This window comes from Panthera onca, chromosome E2 (assembly GCF_046562875.1).
Source record: "Panthera onca isolate mPanOnc1 chromosome E2, mPanOnc1 haplotype 2, whole genome shotgun sequence".
Lineage (NCBI taxonomy): Eukaryota > Metazoa > Chordata > Mammalia > Carnivora > Felidae > Panthera > Panthera onca.
The window spans coordinates 56926234-56944585 of record NC_138353.1 but is presented as its reverse complement, the minus strand read 5'-3'; the positions used below and the strand labels follow the sequence as shown (position 1 = coordinate 56944585).

Here is an 18352-nt window from a genome sequence, read left to right as displayed (position 1 = left end):
ACTTCCTGCCTTCAAGGGAGCACTTCCGGCCCGGCCCGGAAGACCGTTAATACCCGTGGTGGTGCCGTTCCATCTCGGGCGCTGGAGTCGGGGGGTAGTTTGCGGGCTCCCTTGTGGCGCGCGGGTTAGGCAGGTGCCCCGCGGAGGTCCAGGTCGCCGACGAGCACAGCGGAGCCCGGGCCACGTAAGTGCGCGCGCCGCCCGGACGGCGGGGCGAGGGGAGTCTCCGGGCTGCGAGCGGAGCTCCGGCTTGGTCTGTGCGCGAGTCCGCGGGCTCCACGCCGTGTGGCTTTGGGGACAAGTTCCCCAGCCGCCGCACGGGGGGCTGTCAGCTCCTGCCTCGGGGTGCGGTGAGGATCCCACAAATGCAACGCGTGGCAGCAGCCGTCCGGCACACAGCGGTTCCCGCGGGGCCTCTGCCAGTCGGAGGTGAGGGCGGGAAATGAGGCTGCCTCGTCCGGGGGGGCTTTTCCGAGCTCGTGGGCTCCACCAGCGCCCTCTGCCTGCCTGGGTTTGTTTGAGGCTGTTTGGATCCTTTCTCGTCGTTCATTTCTGGATTTGTTCTTTCAATTTATGTGCACGAATCGCTACTGTGGAGCGTATACCGAGGCCCTGGGAAGAAGTGAAGTTCCTTCCCCATGGGGGCTGTTGGAGCAGTTTTGAATCAAATAGCTGCATCTGTAAATATCTAATCATACATCGCAGTGCGTGCTCTGGAGAAAGTGCAGGGTGTCGGGGGTGGAGAACCTGCCCAGGATTTTGTAGGTGGGTGGGAAGGATGCTGATGTTGATTCTCAGCGGAGAGATGGGTGTGCAGTGAAAGGCAGTACGGCGAAGAAATCCCTAAGGAGGTCAGTGTGCTTGGAGCCCAGGCACAAGAGATGAGCTAGACGTGAGCTGGAGATGTGTTTGGAGACGTGCCCACGCTGGTTTATCAGGGATGCAGCCCCCTCTGGGAGGCATGGGTACTCCCTAACTGCCTTCAGGACAGAAGGTCCCGGGGAAGCCAGTGTTTTGCACAAGGGTTCACTGAGCCCTTCTTTGATTCCCGCCACTGCCCTCACCTGTTCTGTTGTGGGAACGAGGAGGACGGCAGCAGCCAGCCCCAGGAACCCTGCCCTGGGAGAGCTCACAGTCTGGCAAGACTACCTAGAGTGAGGCTGATGTGCCATGAGAAACACATATTCATTCATTCGAGAAGCGTTTATCGGCGCTTCTGCGTGACAGGTGTTTTGCATGAGATGCAGGGGTGTAGGGGGATTACAGAATAAACCCGTAAAACGCAGTGGCAGTTCCAGTTCCAAGGGACAGTTTGTATCTGGCAGAGCCCTTTGACGTAAATCTATTTTTTATAACTTTTATTCTTTAGACATAAATTTACTATTATTTAATTTTTTAATGGTTTTTTTTTTATTATTCATTTTTGAGAGACAGAGGAGTGCTAGCGGGGAAGGGGCAGAGAGAGAGGGAGGCACAGAATCTGAAGCAGGCTCCAGGCTCCGAGCTGTCAGCACCAAGCCCGATGCGGGGCTCAAACTCACTAACCACGAGATCAGGACCTGATCCGCAGTCGGACGCCCAACTGACTGAGCCACGCAGGCACCCCAAGGCATAAACTTATTATTAATCAACACACAGTTGCATTTTCTGCAAGGTACTGTACCTGACAATGGGAAGACAGATGAAGAAGACTCCTTGGCTTTGGGTGAACTTGAGTTGGTCTTGGGAGCGTAGCCTGGGATGTAGGGTGTGTAGCCTGCAAATGTGTGGTTGTGACACGTGACAGCTATGGTACAAGCTGACCCCTGGCCACCTGTCTGACTTCATCCCCTCCCATGCTCCTCGTTTATTCTGTGGCCTCCCTAGTTGTTTCTCACACTTTCCTGCCCCAGGACTTTTGCACATGTTGTTCATTCGGCCAGGAGCCCTCATCCCAATTGTCTGCGTGGTTCTGTTCCTCATCATGTTCAGGCTGTGGCAAATGCCACCATCTGAGTGAGGCTTTCTCGGGCTGCCATCACCTCCCTCATGGTTGGTTGGTTGGTTGGTTGGTTGGTTGTAATATAGCCCTTACTAACATCTGGCGGGAGGCTACATGTTGATTTTTCTTCATTATCCACCTCCTGAAATAAAGTAACAGTCTTTTCGGGAGACTCTACTCTCCCGGGAACCCCGCAGGGTGCTGTCAGATTCAAGTCTCTGAGAAAGCTCTCGACGCGTGGTTCTTGTTTTGCAGGATGGACTTCCCCGGCTCGCTCCCACCCACGTTGTTTAGGACCGGCCCCCTTGGTGTGAGTAACACCCCTGACCTGTCTTTCATGTGCAGCTGGAGAGACGCGCTCACCCTGCCTGAGCCCCTGGCCCAGAACTCCCAGGTGAGGATAGCGGGGAGAGCCCCGGCAGCAGCCCCTCCACTGCCCCCCTCCTTTTCCAGCATTCACACCCACCGTCAGGATGCAGGGTGGCTTTGCATTAGTGCAAATCTGCCAAGACACAAATCTGCCACGCAGAACCTCGCCTTGGGGTTACGGAGGACGCCCTACTCTCCCCAGAGGGTTTCCTGAGCAGGAGCTGTCGCCTCGCTCGTCCCCCCCGCCCCGCTCAGTTTTTCCCACATTTGCCCGGCAGATGCTCACTGATGAGCCCCTCCAGGGCGCCGGGTACCTTTTTAGGCCCTGAGAATCCAGCGTGAGTAAGTCACATACACCCCCTGCCTCTGGGACTAAGGGTTCGGCTGAGTGAGAACAGACCAGTGGGGAAAGGATAAAATCAATACCGAGTGTGATAAGGGCTCTGAACCAGCACAGTGGGGATGAAGGGGGGCGGGGCAGGGGTGCGTGGGAAGGGATGAGGCGGAAGGGAAGGAGAGGCCTCTGGGACAGGAAGGACAAGGCTCTTTGCCTGGAAGCCCGAGCCATCTGGCTCCCACTCGGAGACAGGCTGCCTAAGGATTATGCCAGGCGGGCGGGCCTGTGGGCTCCCCAGGTAAGTAACCACGTGGTGTCCCGAGCAGAAGCGAGAGTCAGGCGGCACTCGGGTCACCGGTAGTGGCACGGGGGCTCCTTCTTTGAGAGCCAGCGCGGCTGTGGGTCAGAAGCGCAGATTGGCCCCAGGCTCCTGGCCTTTTTCTTGGCTAGCTGTGTCCTGGGGCCAGGCTCCCTGTGTCTCCATTTCTTCACCAGTAAAGCGACGGGGACCGTTGTACCCGTGAGTTAATAAATGACACACGCCAGCGCCTGGGACCGTGCTCACCGTGTTGTTGTCGGGCTTGTGTTTCCTCAGAATGGGGTGTCGTGCACAGCCGCAGCCCCGCTCTGGGAGCCAGAGACCCCCGGGCCCCTTCCCTTGCTGCCTCCTGGTCCCGGTAAGGATCTTGGTCCTTGGGGCTCCCTCCCAAGCTGCTCCCATGTCACTTCTGTCCCCAACCCCCCCACCCAAAGGCCTTCCCTCCGGTCATCTGGGACACCTGGCTCCACTTCTGGGCCCTTTCTGGTTCCCGAGACGAACCCCTTCCCCAGCCTCACTGTTCCCTCAGATCCCTGGGACCCTGGGGTGACCGCCCGGGACCTGCTTTTCCGGGGAGGTATCCCGTTCCGAAGAAAGCCCCGGGCCGTGCTGGATGTGACAGAACAGGTGGGTAGGCGCACGGTGGCCAGTGTCGTGTGCCAGGGCTGTGCTTAGTGACCTGGCCTCCTCTCCTGCAGCTCAGCCGCTTCCTGTGGGACCACGGGGACATAGCCTTTGCGCCCCTGGGGAAGCTGATGCTGGAGAATTTCAAACTAGAGGGAGCACGGGTGAGTAACCCCGGTCCCACCAGGAGAGAGGCTTCCCCGCTTCTTGGGGTAACGTCGGCCGTGCGAGCTTGACAAGGCCTTTCCACACAGAGCCATTCTAAGAAGAAGACAGTGGTCAGTGTGAAGAGTCTGCTCCAGGACCTCGGTGGACACCAGCCCTGGGGGCAAGTGGCTAGTGAGAAAGGCCGGGCTCAGTAGGCCTAGCTTGCGGGGGGGGGGGGGGGGGGGGTTGGGTGGAAGGAGCCAGGGCACGGACGTAGGTTTCCGTCACGGTCGTTTCCCCTGCCCCGTGCAGTCATGAGCCATAGTCCACACACAACTGGAAGTGGAAGAGAGAATTCGGTTCACGGACCGCAGGCATGGCTGCATCTGGGTGCTCAAGTAACGTTAATAAGGCTCTGTCTCTTTTTTTTCTCATCCACTTGGCTTTGCTTGGCTTATCCTAGACGAACTGTTTCTAAGTGGCAGTGAGAGAGCTTTTGATTTCGAGGAAGAAACCCGGCGTCTTTCCTGGGGCACCAGCAGAAGTTCTGGGAAGGGGGTGGTTGGCCTGGTCTGTGCGTCTTGCTTCTCTATGAGGCAATCACTGTAGCCAGAGGTGACATGTGACCACCCTTGCAGCGTGCGGGGCGGGGCGGGGGGGGCGGCGGGAATAGGGTCGTTTCCCAAAGGAAGAGATTCTGGGTCGATGGAAACCGCACCTACTGGCCTGGCCTCCCTTGGGACGGAACCTAGTCTTCCTCTCTGTCACTGCCACTGCCGCAGCCTCACCTCCTGCCCTTCTTTTGTCCCCAGGTGTCCCTGGGCTTCCCTCAGCTTCCGACAGCGCCGGTTCTCCATCCTCGGGGGCCCCGTCCTGGGCACGTCTGTGGCCGGCCTGCTGGGAGAGCTGCTGCATGAGGAGCTGGCCACGCGGTGGGAGCGGCTCCTCCTGGACGACGCGTTTACCGGGGGCGCGTTGGCCTGGGTGCCCGGAAGGACGCCCCAGGTGGGACAGTTGGTCTACCCTGCGGGAGGCGCCCTAGATAAGCTGCGTATCCTTTCCCGCCGGGCCAGAGGGCGTGGAGGCAGCTCCCCGTGGGGCGAGAGATGCCCCCGGCCTGGTCTCAGGGCAGGATGTCGGGGGGCTCACGGTGACCAGAGCTCACACACTTGTCCTTAGCGAGAGGCCCAGATTTCCAAGAGGTCAGCGTGGCCCCAGGTGGTGACCCCCAGGCCCTCGGCGACCCTGGCCACATCCAGCTCCGAGGGCCTGTCCGGCAGGTGGTGACCCACACCGTGCAAGGGGAAGGTGAGTCCCTGGGACACCCCCTTCCTCCGTCCTTTCCCCCTCACTGACCGGCCTGCTGCCTGACTCTGACCCCGACCCTCTCCACCCCTCAGCCCTGCTGGCTGTCCGGTCTGACTACCACTGTGCCCTGTGGAAGGTCAGTAAGCAGGGGCGCCCCGCCCCCCTCCGGGTGCTGCAGATCGGGAAGGGGGCCACAGGGATCAGCCTCAGGTGAGGGGCTCAGACGGGCTGCTCTGCGAGGGGGTGGGCGTGGGAAAGGGGAGGTCAGCTGACCCCAGTTGTGCCCCGCAGCCCTCACCTGCCTGGGGAGCTGGCTGTCTGCAGCCGTTCGGGAGCCGTCTGTCTGTGGACCCCCCAGGATGGGTATGCCCCCTTCCTGTGACAGTCCTCTACCCCGGCGCGTCCTGGACCCCGGGCCGTGTCACCCCGGTACCCACCCCCCCATCAGCCCCCGTCTCCCCGCCCACGGCTGGCCCATCTCCCCAAGGCTGCAGCAAATTTACAAGGACCCCGAGACCCTTGTGTTCCGGGACCCCTCTCCCTGGCGCTGGGCAGACTTCACCGCCCATCCCCGGGTGCTGACCGTGGGTGACCGCACTGGAGTGAAAATTATCGACACTCAGGTGAGGGGAGGGGACCGGCACCGGCACAGCAGAGGGACAGAGCGGATACATGGGGGAGGGCAGGGCCGGGGAGGGGGCTTCCCCAGAGGCCCACTGGTGGGGGCGACTGTCAGGGGTCTTGCCGTGGCCCCCGGCTGCGCGGGGGAGCTGACCTGGGTTCTTCCCCCAGGGCCCACCCGGGTGTGGTCTGCTGCTCTTTCGTGGCGGGGCAGAAGCAGCGTGCCAGAAAGGGGAGCGCGTCCTGCTGACCCGGTACCTGGGGGGGTGCGGCCCCGAGCCTCTGTGCCCCACGTTCCATCTCATCCTGACCCAGGTGAGCGGTCCCTTCCCTCCTCCCCCTTATGCCGTCCCAGAGACGATGGTCAAAACAGGAGTCACAGAGATGACACCCCGGAGACTCTTCTGATGAGTTGATGAGCCCCTGAAATGTGCTGACCGGTGGGTGGGACCTCCCCGCGGGGAGGACACATCTGAGCAGAGCTTTAAGGCAGCCCCAGGGATGGCCCAGCTGAGGGAAGAAAGGCGTGGGGTGTCACAGGGCGTCTGAGATTCCCCCAAGGGCCCGCCCCCCGCATCCCCCAGGAGTCTTGGGGTGTTAGTAGGTGTGTGTCGAGCGTAGGTTCCAGGCTCGGGCAGGTTCGGGGAGGGCCCAGTGGGTTCCTATGTGACGAGACTCCTCTGCGCCTCTCCTGAGAGCCTGTCCCTGTGTGGCGCTCGGGGTGACTGACACACCCGGGAAATGCCTCCCCTATGACACTAGCCGGGGGTGGGGGGAGAGGCGGGCAGGGCAGCCACAGCGCTGGGTCAGCTCTGGGGCCTCGGCTCATCTTGAGAGCCGGGATACACGGGGGACACAGAGCTACCTGTCTCATCAAACACTTCTCTCGCGCCTCAGTCGCGTGCCCCCTTCGGTCATGGGCAGTCACCCGTGGCCCCCTGGGTCTGGTCGCATCCCCTCGGTCGCAGCCTCCCCCACATTCACCCCCATCGGATGCCCCTGCAGTCTGGTCCTGTACTCTTGGTCGTGTGTCCCGCCCCCCCCCCCCCGCCCCCGATCACATACTCAGTCACAGCCCTGGGTCTCTTTGTTTTCTTGTCGCCCCCAGTTCTCGCTCTACCTGGTGGATGAGCGCCTCCCCTTGGTGCCCCTGCTGAAGTGGAATCACGACCTCCCCTCCGCCCCCCTGTTTGCCCAGCTGCTGCCCCCGCCCCAGCCCGGGCACGCACAGCCGCTGCTGCTGGGGGGCCAGGGCGGGCACCTGCGGCTGCTGCAGCTCGCAGGTGAGGGGCCGGGCGGGGCCGGGGGCAGGGGCGCAGGATCATGGGCGGCCCCTCAGCTCCCCGTCCTTCCTCCAGGAACGGGGGCCTCCGCGCCCCGGCTGGCGGGCCCCCCCCAGTCTCTCCCCTCCGGCAGCGACTCCCTCTCCGCGTTCCCCCTGCTGGAGCCCAAGAGTCAGTGGCGGCTGCAGGAGCGTCTGAGAGCGCCAACCCTAGGTGCGCTGGGGCAGGGGAACGAGTGGGGGTGGGGGACTGCACCCCCCCCCCCCCCCCGGCCCCGGCGTCCCCCCCCCGCCCCCCCCCCGGCCCCGGCGTCACCGTCACTCCCATCTCCAGGTCTGGCTGCCGCCCTCCTGCCCTCTGCCTCCGCGCCGGTCCTGGTCCTCTTCCAGCTTTCCGCGGCTGGGGATGTCTTCCACCAGCGCCTCCGCCTCCAGGCGGACCCCGGGCTCGCCTCCGGCGCCCCCGTGGCTTCCTGGACTCCCCAGGCCACCGCCCGCTGCGGCCGGTGGCTGAAGGGCCTGCTGGAGGTACCCCTGCCTCCCCCCGTGTGGGCAGCACCCACCTTCTCCCACCGCCGTGTGCTAGGCTGCGTGGAACCGCGGCAGACGGGACAGAAGGTGCCGGAGGCTCTCCGCGCGGCCATGGCCGAAGGGCGACTCCTGCTGCGGAGGGACCTGGGCGCCGTCCCCTCTGCGGAGCCACCCCCTGCCCCCGAGCCAGGCCCCGAGGACGAGCTCAGTGCGCGTTTGGAGGCAGCCTGGGACGGCCGGGCGGCCGCCTGGTGGGAGAGCCAGCAGGGCGGGAGCTCGGGGCCCGGGAACCGGCCCAAGCGGCCCAAGCGCCGGACTCAGCTGTCCAGCACCTTCTCCTCGCTCAGTGGCCGCCTGGACCTCTCGGACGCCACCAGCCCCCCCCGCAGCCCAGACCGGATGTCCCCTGAGGCCGGGCCTCAACCACCGGTGACCCCACCCTCCCAGGAGCTGACCCAGGAGCCGTGGGCTCGGGGTGTCCCCTCGGAGAGGCAGCAGACGCTCCGGGACTATATGGCCAAGCTACCGCTCCGCGGGGACCCCCCAGGAGGCGTCTCCTCACCCCTGTCCCAGGCCTCCAGCGTCCGGGCCACCCCCTCCGGGCAGCAGCCCCTCCAGGGTGGCTCAGCGGAGCGGCCGCTCCGAAGGCACACGCTGGGAGGTGCCGCCGTGCCCTCTTCCCAGACCTCCAGCGGCCGGGCCACCCCCTCCAGGCAGCAGGCGCCTGTCCCCTCGGGCTCTCAGCCGAGGAGGAGGAAGCCCCGCATGGGCTTCTGAGGCCCTGGGAAGCTGCTCCCCCACCCCGAGAGCCCTTCTTCTCCGACAGCTGCCCCTTCCAGCCTGGAGCCCAGGAAGTGGAGAGAACAGTCTCCAGGGGGCAGACCTTTCTGCTTCCTGGAGGTCACGGGACTGCAGGAAATACCCCAGAAATGATCGGGAGCCAAGTCAGAGCCACGGGGACAGCAAAATAGTCGTTTCTCCCCGTTTATGCTTTTGCTCGAAGACCCTTCCCGACCGCACGTTGCAAAGGCCCCGGTGGTCTCGTCGACCCGTGCAAAGGCCTGAAGGTCCGTGTTGTCGGGATTCGTTCCCTGCAGGGGACGGTGTTGTGCTTAAAAGCAGGGCCCCCGTCGACATTGGGGTCACGGTGCGGGTGCCTCGCCGTGCTCAGGGAGGCTGCTGGTGCTGGTTAGTTGGTGTTTGTTGAGCAGTTTCGACCAGGATCTAATGTTCTCTAGGGGGAGACACTCGGTCCCGCGTTTAGGGATTGAATAAACTCGGCCGCTGAGCCCGAGCCCGGCAGCGTCCCTTTGCGTGGCTTTTGACGTGTAATGTGTGAATTGACGTCCTCCGAAGCATGTGGCTCAGTGAAAGATCCTGCTGTCCTGGGGGGAAAAGGGGCCCCCAGAACGTCACCCAGATTTCTTATCACACGTGAGGAGAAGACTGGTCCTTTTCTCGGGGCACCTGAGGGAAAGAGGCGCACACGACTCGCACAGATATTAAATAACGCCCTGACTCGGTGGGTCCTGGCGTGTCTGTAATGCTCGTGGGAGACGTGCGTGGTTACACAGTTCACACCGTGGAGGATGGGGGGGGCGGAGGGGGGCGACACGTGCTTTGAGTGGGACTGCAGCGCCGTCCACACTTGGGGGGGGGGTGCCAGCATGGGGGGAGCTGGGCACCCGGCACCCTCAGCAAGGGCTGCTCTTTGGAAGCAAGGGGAGCCCGGCCAAGGGGGGCTGCGCCCACGGGGGGCCCTGGTCACAGGCTCACCGTCCCCGTCAGTCTAGGGGCTGAAGGGTCACCTTGGGGTTCAGTCCGAGCCAAATTCAGTGTCCTCGCGGCCTCCCGCCTCGGGCTCCGCGAGCTCCGTCTCCAGCCGTGGCCCGTTCTTCTCGGCGATGTTTCCTAGTCGGGAGAGAGGGTAACTGTGTTCTCTGGAGACGTGGTCAACCCCCACGTCTTCCTGCGCGTGGGCCTTGAGGCAACCACGTGAGCTGGTGTCGGGAAGGGAGCCTGGCAGGGGCGCCTGGGGTCCTCAGTCGGTTAAGCAACCGGCTCCTGGTTTTGGCTCAGGTCGTGATCGCACGTTTTGTGAGTTCAGGTCCCGGACCAGGCTCGGCACTGACAGTGCGGAGCCTGCTTGGGGTTCTCTCTCCCTCTCTCTGCCCCTCCCCTGCTCTTGTGCGTGTGTGCACGCGCGCTCTCTCTGTCTCTCTTTCCGTCTTGAAATGAATGAATGAACGAACTTAAGGAGAAAAGGAAGAAATCTGGTTACCAGCTAGTGTTGGGTGAGAGCAGGAATCATCTGGGTTCGACAGAGAGCCGGCGACGGTTCCTGAACTACTTAGACCCACCCCGTTTGCCTGTTACCCGCTTCCCCAAACGTGCGTTTCCCTGGCCACGTGTGTGGGCCCCCGGCGCCAGGCCAGGCTGATGTGTTGGTCTGTGACTTCATGTGCCCCCCCAGCCGGCCGCCCCCTGCCTGCCGAACCTCCCTTTCCTGCCGGCACTACGCCACTCGTCCGCGCGGAGGATGCCACTCTCCGGCCAGGGGTCGCCCTCATCTTGTCCCGCGCTCCCCTCCCCCCCTCGGAAGTCTGGGTCTGGAGAGGCCGAGGATCGGGCGGGGGCGGGGGGCGGGGAACGACAGACACAGGCTCCCCAGGCCCCCGGAGACGCCCGCTTGCCCGCCCAGGAGCGTGTCAGCTCTGTGGCCGTCCGCCCAGGCCAGTGAGTAGCAACGTCAGGGCCATACACGGACACGATCTACAGTGGTCTCCGTGGTCTGTTGTGATCGGCCCTCTCCAGCCCGCCGGCCGCCCTCCCTGGGTCTGGGGCAAGCGGGTTGTGTCCCCACCATCCGAGCCTCGTAGGGTGGCGTTACCTGGGGGAGAGGCTGACAGTAGGCCGCTGTCCCCGTCCTCACTGGAAGGGGGCGGTGCGGTGTCCCTTCGGCAGGTTGGGGGCGTTGGTGGTTGGCCTGAGGGTCCCTCGTCGTGGAGCTCTTGAATCAGTGGGTGTGGGGACTTAGCGTCCCTAAGACTTGGGGTTTCCAAGACCCTCTTTGCTGTTGCCGCTTTCAATATGCCTGTAAAGGGCGTCTCAGCCTTCCTCGAGGTGTCCTTGGGGATTGCGAATATGTTTGAAAGGGTATCTGGGATGTTTTCCAGCTCTGGGAGTGAAGAGTAGTCCAGCTCAGGGTCACTGTCGTCACTCGAGCTCGAGATGGCTGTCACCTTTGGAGCGCACACCTGTTGAGAGAGAAAAGACGTGTGAACGTTTCTGCTTTCACGGTGGTCACGGTCAAATGCCCGACGCTGATTCTGCTCTCTCACTGGTCATAAAATACTGTCGTCACGCACAAGAAAGGCGTGCGGGAGCCCAGCACAGTGCCCTCGGGCAGTCGGGCGTCAGGACGGATGCCCTCGGCCAGCCGTCCAGAGCCCCCGGGGCGGAGCCGAGCTCCCCGGCAGGGCCGCGGTCCTCTGCACCTCCTGTCGCTGTGCGGCCATGCTCGCCTTGCCCGCCCTGTGCCTGCCACGCCAGCCCTCCTGGGGCTCCAGATGGGCTCCGCTCTGAGCCTCGGCCTCGGGCTGCCATACGCTCCACCCGATGTGGCCCCCTGGGGACGAGGCCCCCACGGGGACTGTGGTCTCGTGTGTGTTTCCTTCCTCCGTGATGAGCTCCTGGATGGAGACGGTGTCTCACGCGTTCCTCTCTCTCGGGCCCCGGTGATGCCGGAGGGAGGCGGCTCCGGTCCACCTGGGGGAACCCATCCTGCCCTGGACGCTCGCCTTCCCCGTCGGAGTGTCGCTGTAGGACAGACGTCCCGAAAGCGAGCGTACGGTACCCGAGAAGGATAGAGACGCGTGGTCAGGTAATTATGTACGAGAAGCAGGTACTGGACGTCGTGACACGCTGTGCCCTCGGGAGGACCTCACAGAAGCGGGCGACGGTGGCAGCCACCCTTCCTTTGGTGAGGGACGGCCGAGGGCGCGGTGCCGTGGCACAGGAGCGCCTGACTCGCGCCAAGGGGCCGTGCCCCGTAAGTGACAAGACTGGGGTGACGGGACACGAGGTTCGTGCGGGAAGGCGGGGCTGATGACCTCGTCCTGGCCGTCCAGAGGCTCGCCGGCGTCCTCGTCCTCCAAGTCGGGCAGGTCCTAGAAGAGCAGAGAGTCCCCGTCACCAGGCGACGCGCACGCAGGGGCGGCAGGGGCGTGCGCGCGGCCCGTGGCCGGGAGAACTGAGGAAGGACCCGACGGGCCACCGTGCACGCTCTCACACACGCGTCGGGAACCCAGACCGCAGCGATGACAGTGACCGAGGTCTGCGGGAATGGCTACCTCTCGCCCCGCTTCTCTGTGGCTTTAGAGACACGGCCCCTTCGTCTGGGGAAAGTGACGGGGCCCGAACCCAGCGCACCACGAGTGCACCGGTTCCTCACTCCCTTCCTCTGTACAGTGGGGATGATGATGGCACCTGCCACCTCGCAGAGTTTTGGAAGGTTCAGTCAATACACACGCCTTTGAGACCAGTGCCAGGCAGAGTAAGAACCAGAAGTATTAGCCATCTTCCCGTACACAGCGGGTTCTCCAATTAATCCTGTTTTGTTCCTTAGCATCCATAGGCTCGGAAAACTAGAGACCCACTCTGGACGTGGACCGCGCCGCTTAACTCTTACTGACTCGCGTGCAGTTGTGAGGTTTGCCAGGAAGGAGGCAGGGGCAGGCGTAGCTGTGCGCATGGGTTTAAGCTAAAGGGGCCCGCTCGTGCCCAGAGAGGCTGTCTGGTGGGCATGGAAACAAAGGGGTGAGAAATGCCGCCCCACCCCTTGGCCCGCCCCCCACCCCCCAAACACACTTCCTAGGGATTGTGACAAAATGTGTGAATTCCCACGCTTCCCGTTCCTGCGGGCCAGAGCATTTACGACCGGTCCCCAAACGGAACGTCTGGGAGAACGGGTGTTCTCAAGGCCAAACGGGCCCTCGGTCAGGAAGCCGGAGCAGCCACAGGCCAGGACGATGGCATTCGCCGCTGGCTGGACAGCCGTCCCCGGAGGAGTAGAGGCTCCCGTGATAAATGTCACGTTCTCCACAATTCTGCATGAGGCTAGCGGGACGGGATTGCTTTGCAGTGTACCTCCCGGGGAAACCTCTGGGCCAGCCCGGCTCAATCTTGACCGTGCCCGTGTACGAACCCCCGGGGAGGTCGTGTTAGAAGGCGGGTCTGGTCACGAGGTCCGGAGTGAATCCTAGCCAGCTTGGGAATGTCAGGCCTGTTGGCCGCAGAGCGCGCTTTGGGGCGTGAGGGTTTTGAAGGTTTGGATGTGATCTAATAGCAACGGTCAAGAGGACACTTCTCTCCAGATGCAGCTCTCTACGTACATCGATGAAGAGCTTCTCCTTTGCCTCCGATTTGGTGGTTCCCAAGTCTTCCTCTCCATCGAGTCCCGTGCCTAACGCACCCTCGGTGGCCGCAGTCTGGGGGGGCGAGTCTAAGAACAAGCACAGAGTTATTAACCTTGGGGCTGGTTGCACGCGCGATGGTCGGGCTGACAAGCCCAAGAAGAGGGGGAGGCCAGCCCCTGGGACGGAAGCCGCGAGAACCCCCAGACGAGGACGGGGCTCTGTCTAAAGCAGAGGGGAGAGGAAAAAGCCGCCCTCTTGCTGGAACTCGGCAGCGACTCCGGCAAGATAACCGTACCAGCCGGTGAGCGGCGCAGAATACGCAGGCGCCTGGGAGGAGGCCCTGTTGGGGCCAGAGATTTATCAAGGAGATAAAGGCCGACTGGGGAGACGCGGGGGAGGCAAGCTCGAGAGTCCAGGGTCCCGGCCCTGCCCAGGAGGGGCTGAGCCCACCACCCACTGGGACCGCCTGTCCCCGCTCACGGCACGAGTGTCAGGGGTGCCTGCTAATAACGTGGGGTTGCCGGGGACCGTGGAATGGGGATGGGTTCCTCTTCCTCCTCGAGGCTCCTACTCTCCCAGGTCCCCCAGGCCCTATCTGTGGTCCCCCAGGCCCTATCCGTGGTCCCCTAGGCCCTATCCGTGGTCCCCCAGGCCCTATCCATGGCCTCCAGGCCCTATCCGTGGCCCCCTAGGCCCTATCCCTGGTCCCCCAGGTCCTATCTGTGGCCCCCAGGCCCTATCCGTGGCCCCCTAGGCCCTATCCGTGGCCCCCAGGCCCTATCCGTGGTCCCCCAGGCCTGATCCCTGGTCCCCCAGGTCCTATCTGTGGCCCCCAGGCCCTATCTGTGGCCCCCAGGCCCTATCCGTGGCCCCCTAGGCCCTATCCGTGGCCCCCAGGCCCTATCCGTGGTCCCCTAGGCCCTATCCGTGGTCCCCCAGGCCCTATCCATGGCCTCTAGGCCCTATCCGTGGCCCCCTAGGCCCTATCCCTGGTCCCCCAGGTCCTATCTGTGGCCCCCAGGCCCTATCCGTGGCCCCCTAGGCCCTATCCGTGGCCCCCAGGCCCTATCCGTGGTCCCCCAGGCCCTATCCCTGGTCCCCCAGGCCCTATCCGTGGCCCCCAGGCCCTATCCGTGGTCCCCAGGCCCTATCCGTGGTCCCCCAGGCCCTATCCGTGGCCCCCTAGGCCCTATCCCTGGTCCCCCAGGTCCTATCCGTGGCCCCCAGGCCCTATCCGTGGCCCCCTAGGCCCTATCCGTGGCCCCCAGGCCCTATCCGTGGTCCCCCAGGCCCTATCCCTGGTCCCCCAGGTCCTATCCGTGGCCCCCAGGCCCTATCCGTGGGCCCCAGGCCCTATCCGTGGTCCCCCAGGCCCTATCCGTGGCCCCCTAGGCCCTATCCCTGGTCCCCCAGGTCCTATCCGTGGCCCCCAGGCCCTATCTGTGGCCCCCTAGGCCCTATCCGTGGCCCCCAGGCCCTATCCGTGGTCCCCCAGGCCCTATCCCTGGTCCCCCAGGCCCTATCCGTGGCCCCCAGGCCCTATCCGTGGTCCCCTAGGCCCTATCCGTGGCCCCCAGGCCCTATCCGTGGTCCCCTAGGCCCCATCCGTGGCCCCCAGGCCCTATCCGTGGCCCCCAGGCCCTGTCCGTGGCCCCCAGGCCCTGTCCGTGGCCCCGTCCTCTGCTTGCTCTTGAGTCTCATGGCTGCAGGTAGTCGACATCAGCAGCTCAACTTTTCTTGTCACACTTAGGTCCAGTTTGGCTCAGAGCCACGTTGGACACCGATTTAGCATGAAACGAGGAGGCGGGCAGAGGGTTTCTGTGGTGGCCTCTGTGGATGGCCCCGGGCTGGCCCTCTGGGCCTTCACTCACTAGGCCCGGCGGTCACGGTCTCCATGTGGCCATCCCTGTGGCTCCTCGGAGGAGAGCCGCAAGCTCCTCCGTACTTGTAATTACTGCCGTGGTCTGCCCCCCCACCCGGCCGGCCCTTCCTCCCACACCCCTTGTCCTGTTCATGGCACTGTGGTCGTAGTCAAGGCAGGGCCAGGGTCCTTTTGCTTCCTAAGAAACGATCTGCTTGGGCATCGTTCCGGGAAAAGGTGGGGCCGGGAAGAGACGAACAATTATTGGGCGCATCGCTTCCGCACCGTGGCAGACAGACCGTTTTCATTTCACGGGGGCCGAGACAGGCTCAGAGAGGTTTTGGGGTTTGCTGACGGAAGGGTCGGACGTACGTAGCTTTGATCGCAGGGTGTCTGCAGAAACAGCACCGCTTTCCTGCACGCGGTGTGTCTCAGGGAAACACGGGTCATTCTCAGACCGTTTTCGTGACCGCCGGGACTCGGCGGACTCCTCCAGGGAGAGTGTAACTCGAGGCGGAAGGTGCCGTATTTCCACGGTGGCGGTGACGGCGGGTGCTGTGCCCTCCGCTCTCCTAGCGGCTCCCTCTGCCCCGAGATGCAGACTTCCGGTGGGGCTGGGGCAGTGACTCAGGCGACCATGCCCGGATCTCAGAATCTGCACGGGAAATTCAGCAGGGCTGGTCACGTGGTTATCTCTTGGTTCCCTCCGTCCTTCAGTTACGAGGCAAGACTGTCTAACGTAGGAAAGGTGAACGGAAAAGCAGTTTTCTGAGCATAAGGTTTTTCCGTTTAGATTTGCCTTTCCCGGGGCTGAGTCGTTTGACTCCAAGTGGAAGGAGGATCTCCGCGCTCTGCCAGCCCAGCTCCCCTCTCAGGATGCGCGGGGGGGCACAGAAAGCAAAGGCCGCGGCCCTCAGCGGCCCGGAGGGTCAGCTTCCCCGTGTGGTCACGCCTGTGTTGTGCCTTTTAAATAACAAGGCCTGTCATATGTCCACCTGTGGGAATCCTGGGGAAAAACCCTTCCGGTAGGCCTTCTCTTCGAGGGAACAAAGATGACCAGGCCCTGGGGTTGACGGCCGCTGTCCGGCAAAGCCAGGTCGTGGGCATACAGAGCAGCCCGGGTGTTTCCCAAGGAAGAAGTTATTCAGAACAAGTCCTGCTTCTTAGAGAAGCATTCCAGCCTCGTGGCAAAGTCTGAAGAGCGTGACCGGCGTCTGAAGAGGGGCGAGCTGAGCACCAGAGAACGTTTTCTTTCCCTGACCGAGGCCCTTCAGATGTAACTCATCCCTGGGCAATTCTTGGGTCTCAGGCACAGCAGGAACGGCGTGTCAAAGGCGAGGCTGCGAGACGGGTTTTTCCGACGTTACTGAAGACGAGGGCGTGGCTCTAAATCCCCGTGGATGGTGGGGCGGTATGGGGGGGGGGCGGGGAGCAGGGTGGGCCTCAGCTGGGTGAGTCGTCGAGGCTGGTCTGCTCTGTTCAAATCCTTTAGCCGGAAAAGGATTCACCCCTGCCTGGCACTCGGGGGTGTGGCCCTGCCCCTCTGGCTGTATCCTCGATGGTCTGGGGACAGGGTTACTCCTTGGTCTCTCCCAGACCATGGGGACCTTCCTTCTGGGATCCCTGTGTTCTGGTCAGACCAGTTCAACTCCCCGGCCAGACCCCCAAGGCTGCTCAGGGGAACAAAATGTTCCCCGTCTCTCAAGGCCCTATAGACGGGGCATTTTCCAGGTCTGGCTCCCTTCACCAATGCCACAGCCATAGGGCATCGTCGCGGGTGAGTCCCGGGTTTATCTGCTAGTTAAGCAGGACCCAAGGAACGCGGCCGGAACCTGCCAGGCGGCCTGCTGTGCCCAGATCTGCGTGAGTATTTTTTTTAATTTTTAAATTTTTAAAAAAATTTTAAGAGAGGGAAATTTAAGAATTTCAAATTTAAAAATTTAAGAGAGAGAGAGAGAGAGAGAGCGAGCACAAGCGGGGTAGGGGCAGAGAGAGAGGGAGACACAGAATCCGAACCAGGCTCCAGGCTCCGAGCTGTCAGCACAGAGCTGGACGCGGGGCTCGAACTCGTGAACAGCGCGATCATGACATGAGTCGACACTGGACGCCTAACCGACTGAGCCACCCAGGTGCCCCAAATGATTATCTTTTAGATATAACGGATTCAGTAAAATACACCTCTCGTGTTTCCCCCGTGTCTTTTGACCTTGTTTACTCCTATAGAACAACGGCATGATTCTATTGCCTTCTGCCTCTCGTGGGAAATTGGCATAATACATGTTCCACGAGGTAGTTATGGCCCCATTATGTTCCCATGGGCAGCGCTGCTCTAGAAAATGAGACATGGATACTTCATCCTAGAGACACAGAATCGGAGGAGGTGGAAAGTAGCCCGGCCCCCACAGGCGCGTGGCTCAGAGGCCGTGGTCCCCGGGGACGCATGGGTCCCCGAGGGCGCACGCGTGTGGCTCTCCGCTCCTTACCTCCGCAGGCAGCTCCGGGGGCGGCCGGCTTCAGGGTCTCCTCCAGGGGTGCCCCCCCTGGCCCCTGGCCTTCAGTGGCTCCGGTGACGTCCACGGGCAGCTCCCCCACGAGACCCGACTTTTCCGGGAATAGCTCATCCTTGGCCTTGAAGCTTTCCGTGACAAACAGCTCCATTTTCTGCCGCCGCCTTCCCTCCTCACCAGGCTCTTCCTTCCCTTCCTCGGTGGCATCCACGTTGTCCTCGTCTGGCACCGGCTCCTTCCCTGAGCAAGAGAAGTCCGCAGGTGAACAGGAGAGCTCCTGGGGGGGACGAGATGGTCTAGACGTCTCTCGGGGACACTCAGCGAACTGTGAACGGGGCGTGAGCTCAGGGGACTGTCGGGGACACGGCAATGGTGTCCAAGAAAGCGAATCAGCGGAGCTAAGGGTCCCCAGAGGGGCCACTCGGTCTAGTGGAACGGGACACGGCCTTGAAGAAAACAGCTCAGGAGGCTCTGAGGAGACGCGCGCGGGAGCATTCGGGTTTCCAGACTGTGGGGTGCTCTACGTCCAGATGGCTCAGCACAACAGGACTCTCTCTGCGTGTGCGTGTGCGTGTGTGCGTGTGTGAACGTCGAACACCATCCAGTCTAAACGGACACAGCCGTTTGTTTCCCTGTTCTTTAAGCTTTCCTGAAAATTTGAGAACTACCCAAATAAAAAGTTTGGAAAAGGACAAAATACTATAGGAGAATGTCTACCTCGTGGAACATGTATTATGCCAATTTCCCACGAGAGGCAGAAGGCAATAGAATCATGCCGTTGTTCTATAGGAGCACACACGGGTTCCACGCGTGGGGAAGAGCCACGAGGTCCTTCTACGAAATACTGGGTGGTTCTTCCCGCACTTGTTATTAGCGCTGCTTTTCTGTTTTCTTTTTTTTTTTTCAGCTTATTTATTTTGAGAGAGAGAGAGAGAGAGAGTGTGTGTACGCAAGTTGGGGAGGGGCAGAGAGGGAGAGAGCATCCCAAGCAGGCTCCGCACTGGCAGACAGAGCTTGACCCGGGCTTCCATCCCACCAACTGTGAGAT

The 18352-nt window shown here is 62.5% G+C and overlaps 2 protein-coding genes across 4 annotated transcripts in view; one reads left to right on the top strand and one right to left on the bottom strand.

The window, feature by feature from the left end:
• Positions 1–27: 27 nt before the first annotated feature.
• Positions 28–8831, top strand: TAF1C (TATA-box binding protein associated factor, RNA polymerase I subunit C). The gene is made up of 15 exons (XM_078439105.2): positions 28–184; positions 2237–2375; positions 3283–3364; positions 3536–3633; positions 3705–3794; positions 3885–3958; positions 4590–4828; positions 4969–5085; positions 5178–5295; positions 5377–5448; positions 5573–5708; positions 5878–6021; positions 6815–6989; positions 7065–7202; positions 7323–8831. The coding sequence occupies exons 2-15, from the start codon at positions 2238–2240 to the stop codon at positions 8294–8296; spliced, it is 2595 nt and encodes an 864-aa protein (XP_078295231.2). The 5' UTR covers positions 28–184; position 2237; the 3' UTR covers positions 8297–8831.
• The window catches only part of DNAAF1 (dynein axonemal assembly factor 1), a 24258-nt gene continuing 14395 nt past the window's right edge, over positions 8490–18352 (bottom strand). Inside the window, exons 8-13 of one of the 3 annotated variants that reach the window (XM_078439107.2) lie at positions 17281–17544; positions 12913–13022; positions 11632–11688; positions 10410–10776; positions 9328–9430; positions 8490–8896 (exon numbers count right to left, since the gene is read on the bottom strand). In XM_078439107.2, coding sequence (XP_078295233.2) covers positions 9336–9430; positions 10410–10776; positions 11632–11688; positions 12913–13022; positions 17281–17544 — 893 coding nt within the window. In that variant the 3' untranslated portion in view covers positions 8490–8896; positions 9328–9335. Of the gene's footprint in view, positions 8987–9327; positions 9431–10409; positions 10777–11631; positions 11689–12912; positions 13023–17280; positions 17545–18352 lie in introns of all 3 variants that reach the window. The other 2 variants (XM_078439106.2, XM_078439108.2) reach the window with 2 other exon arrangements.

Coding starts and splice junctions, on each gene's coding strand:
- TAF1C (XM_078439105.2), top strand. CDS start 2,238: ATGGACTTCCCCGGCTCGCTCCCACCCACGTTGTTTAGGACCGGCCCC. Junction 5,086..5,177: donor CCACACCGTGCAAGGGGAAG/GTGAGTCCCTGG, acceptor TCCACCCCTCAG/CCCTGCTGGCTGTCCGGTCT. Junction 6,022..6,814: donor TCCATCTCATCCTGACCCAG/GTGAGCGGTCCC, acceptor TGTCGCCCCCAG/TTCTCGCTCTACCTGGTGGA.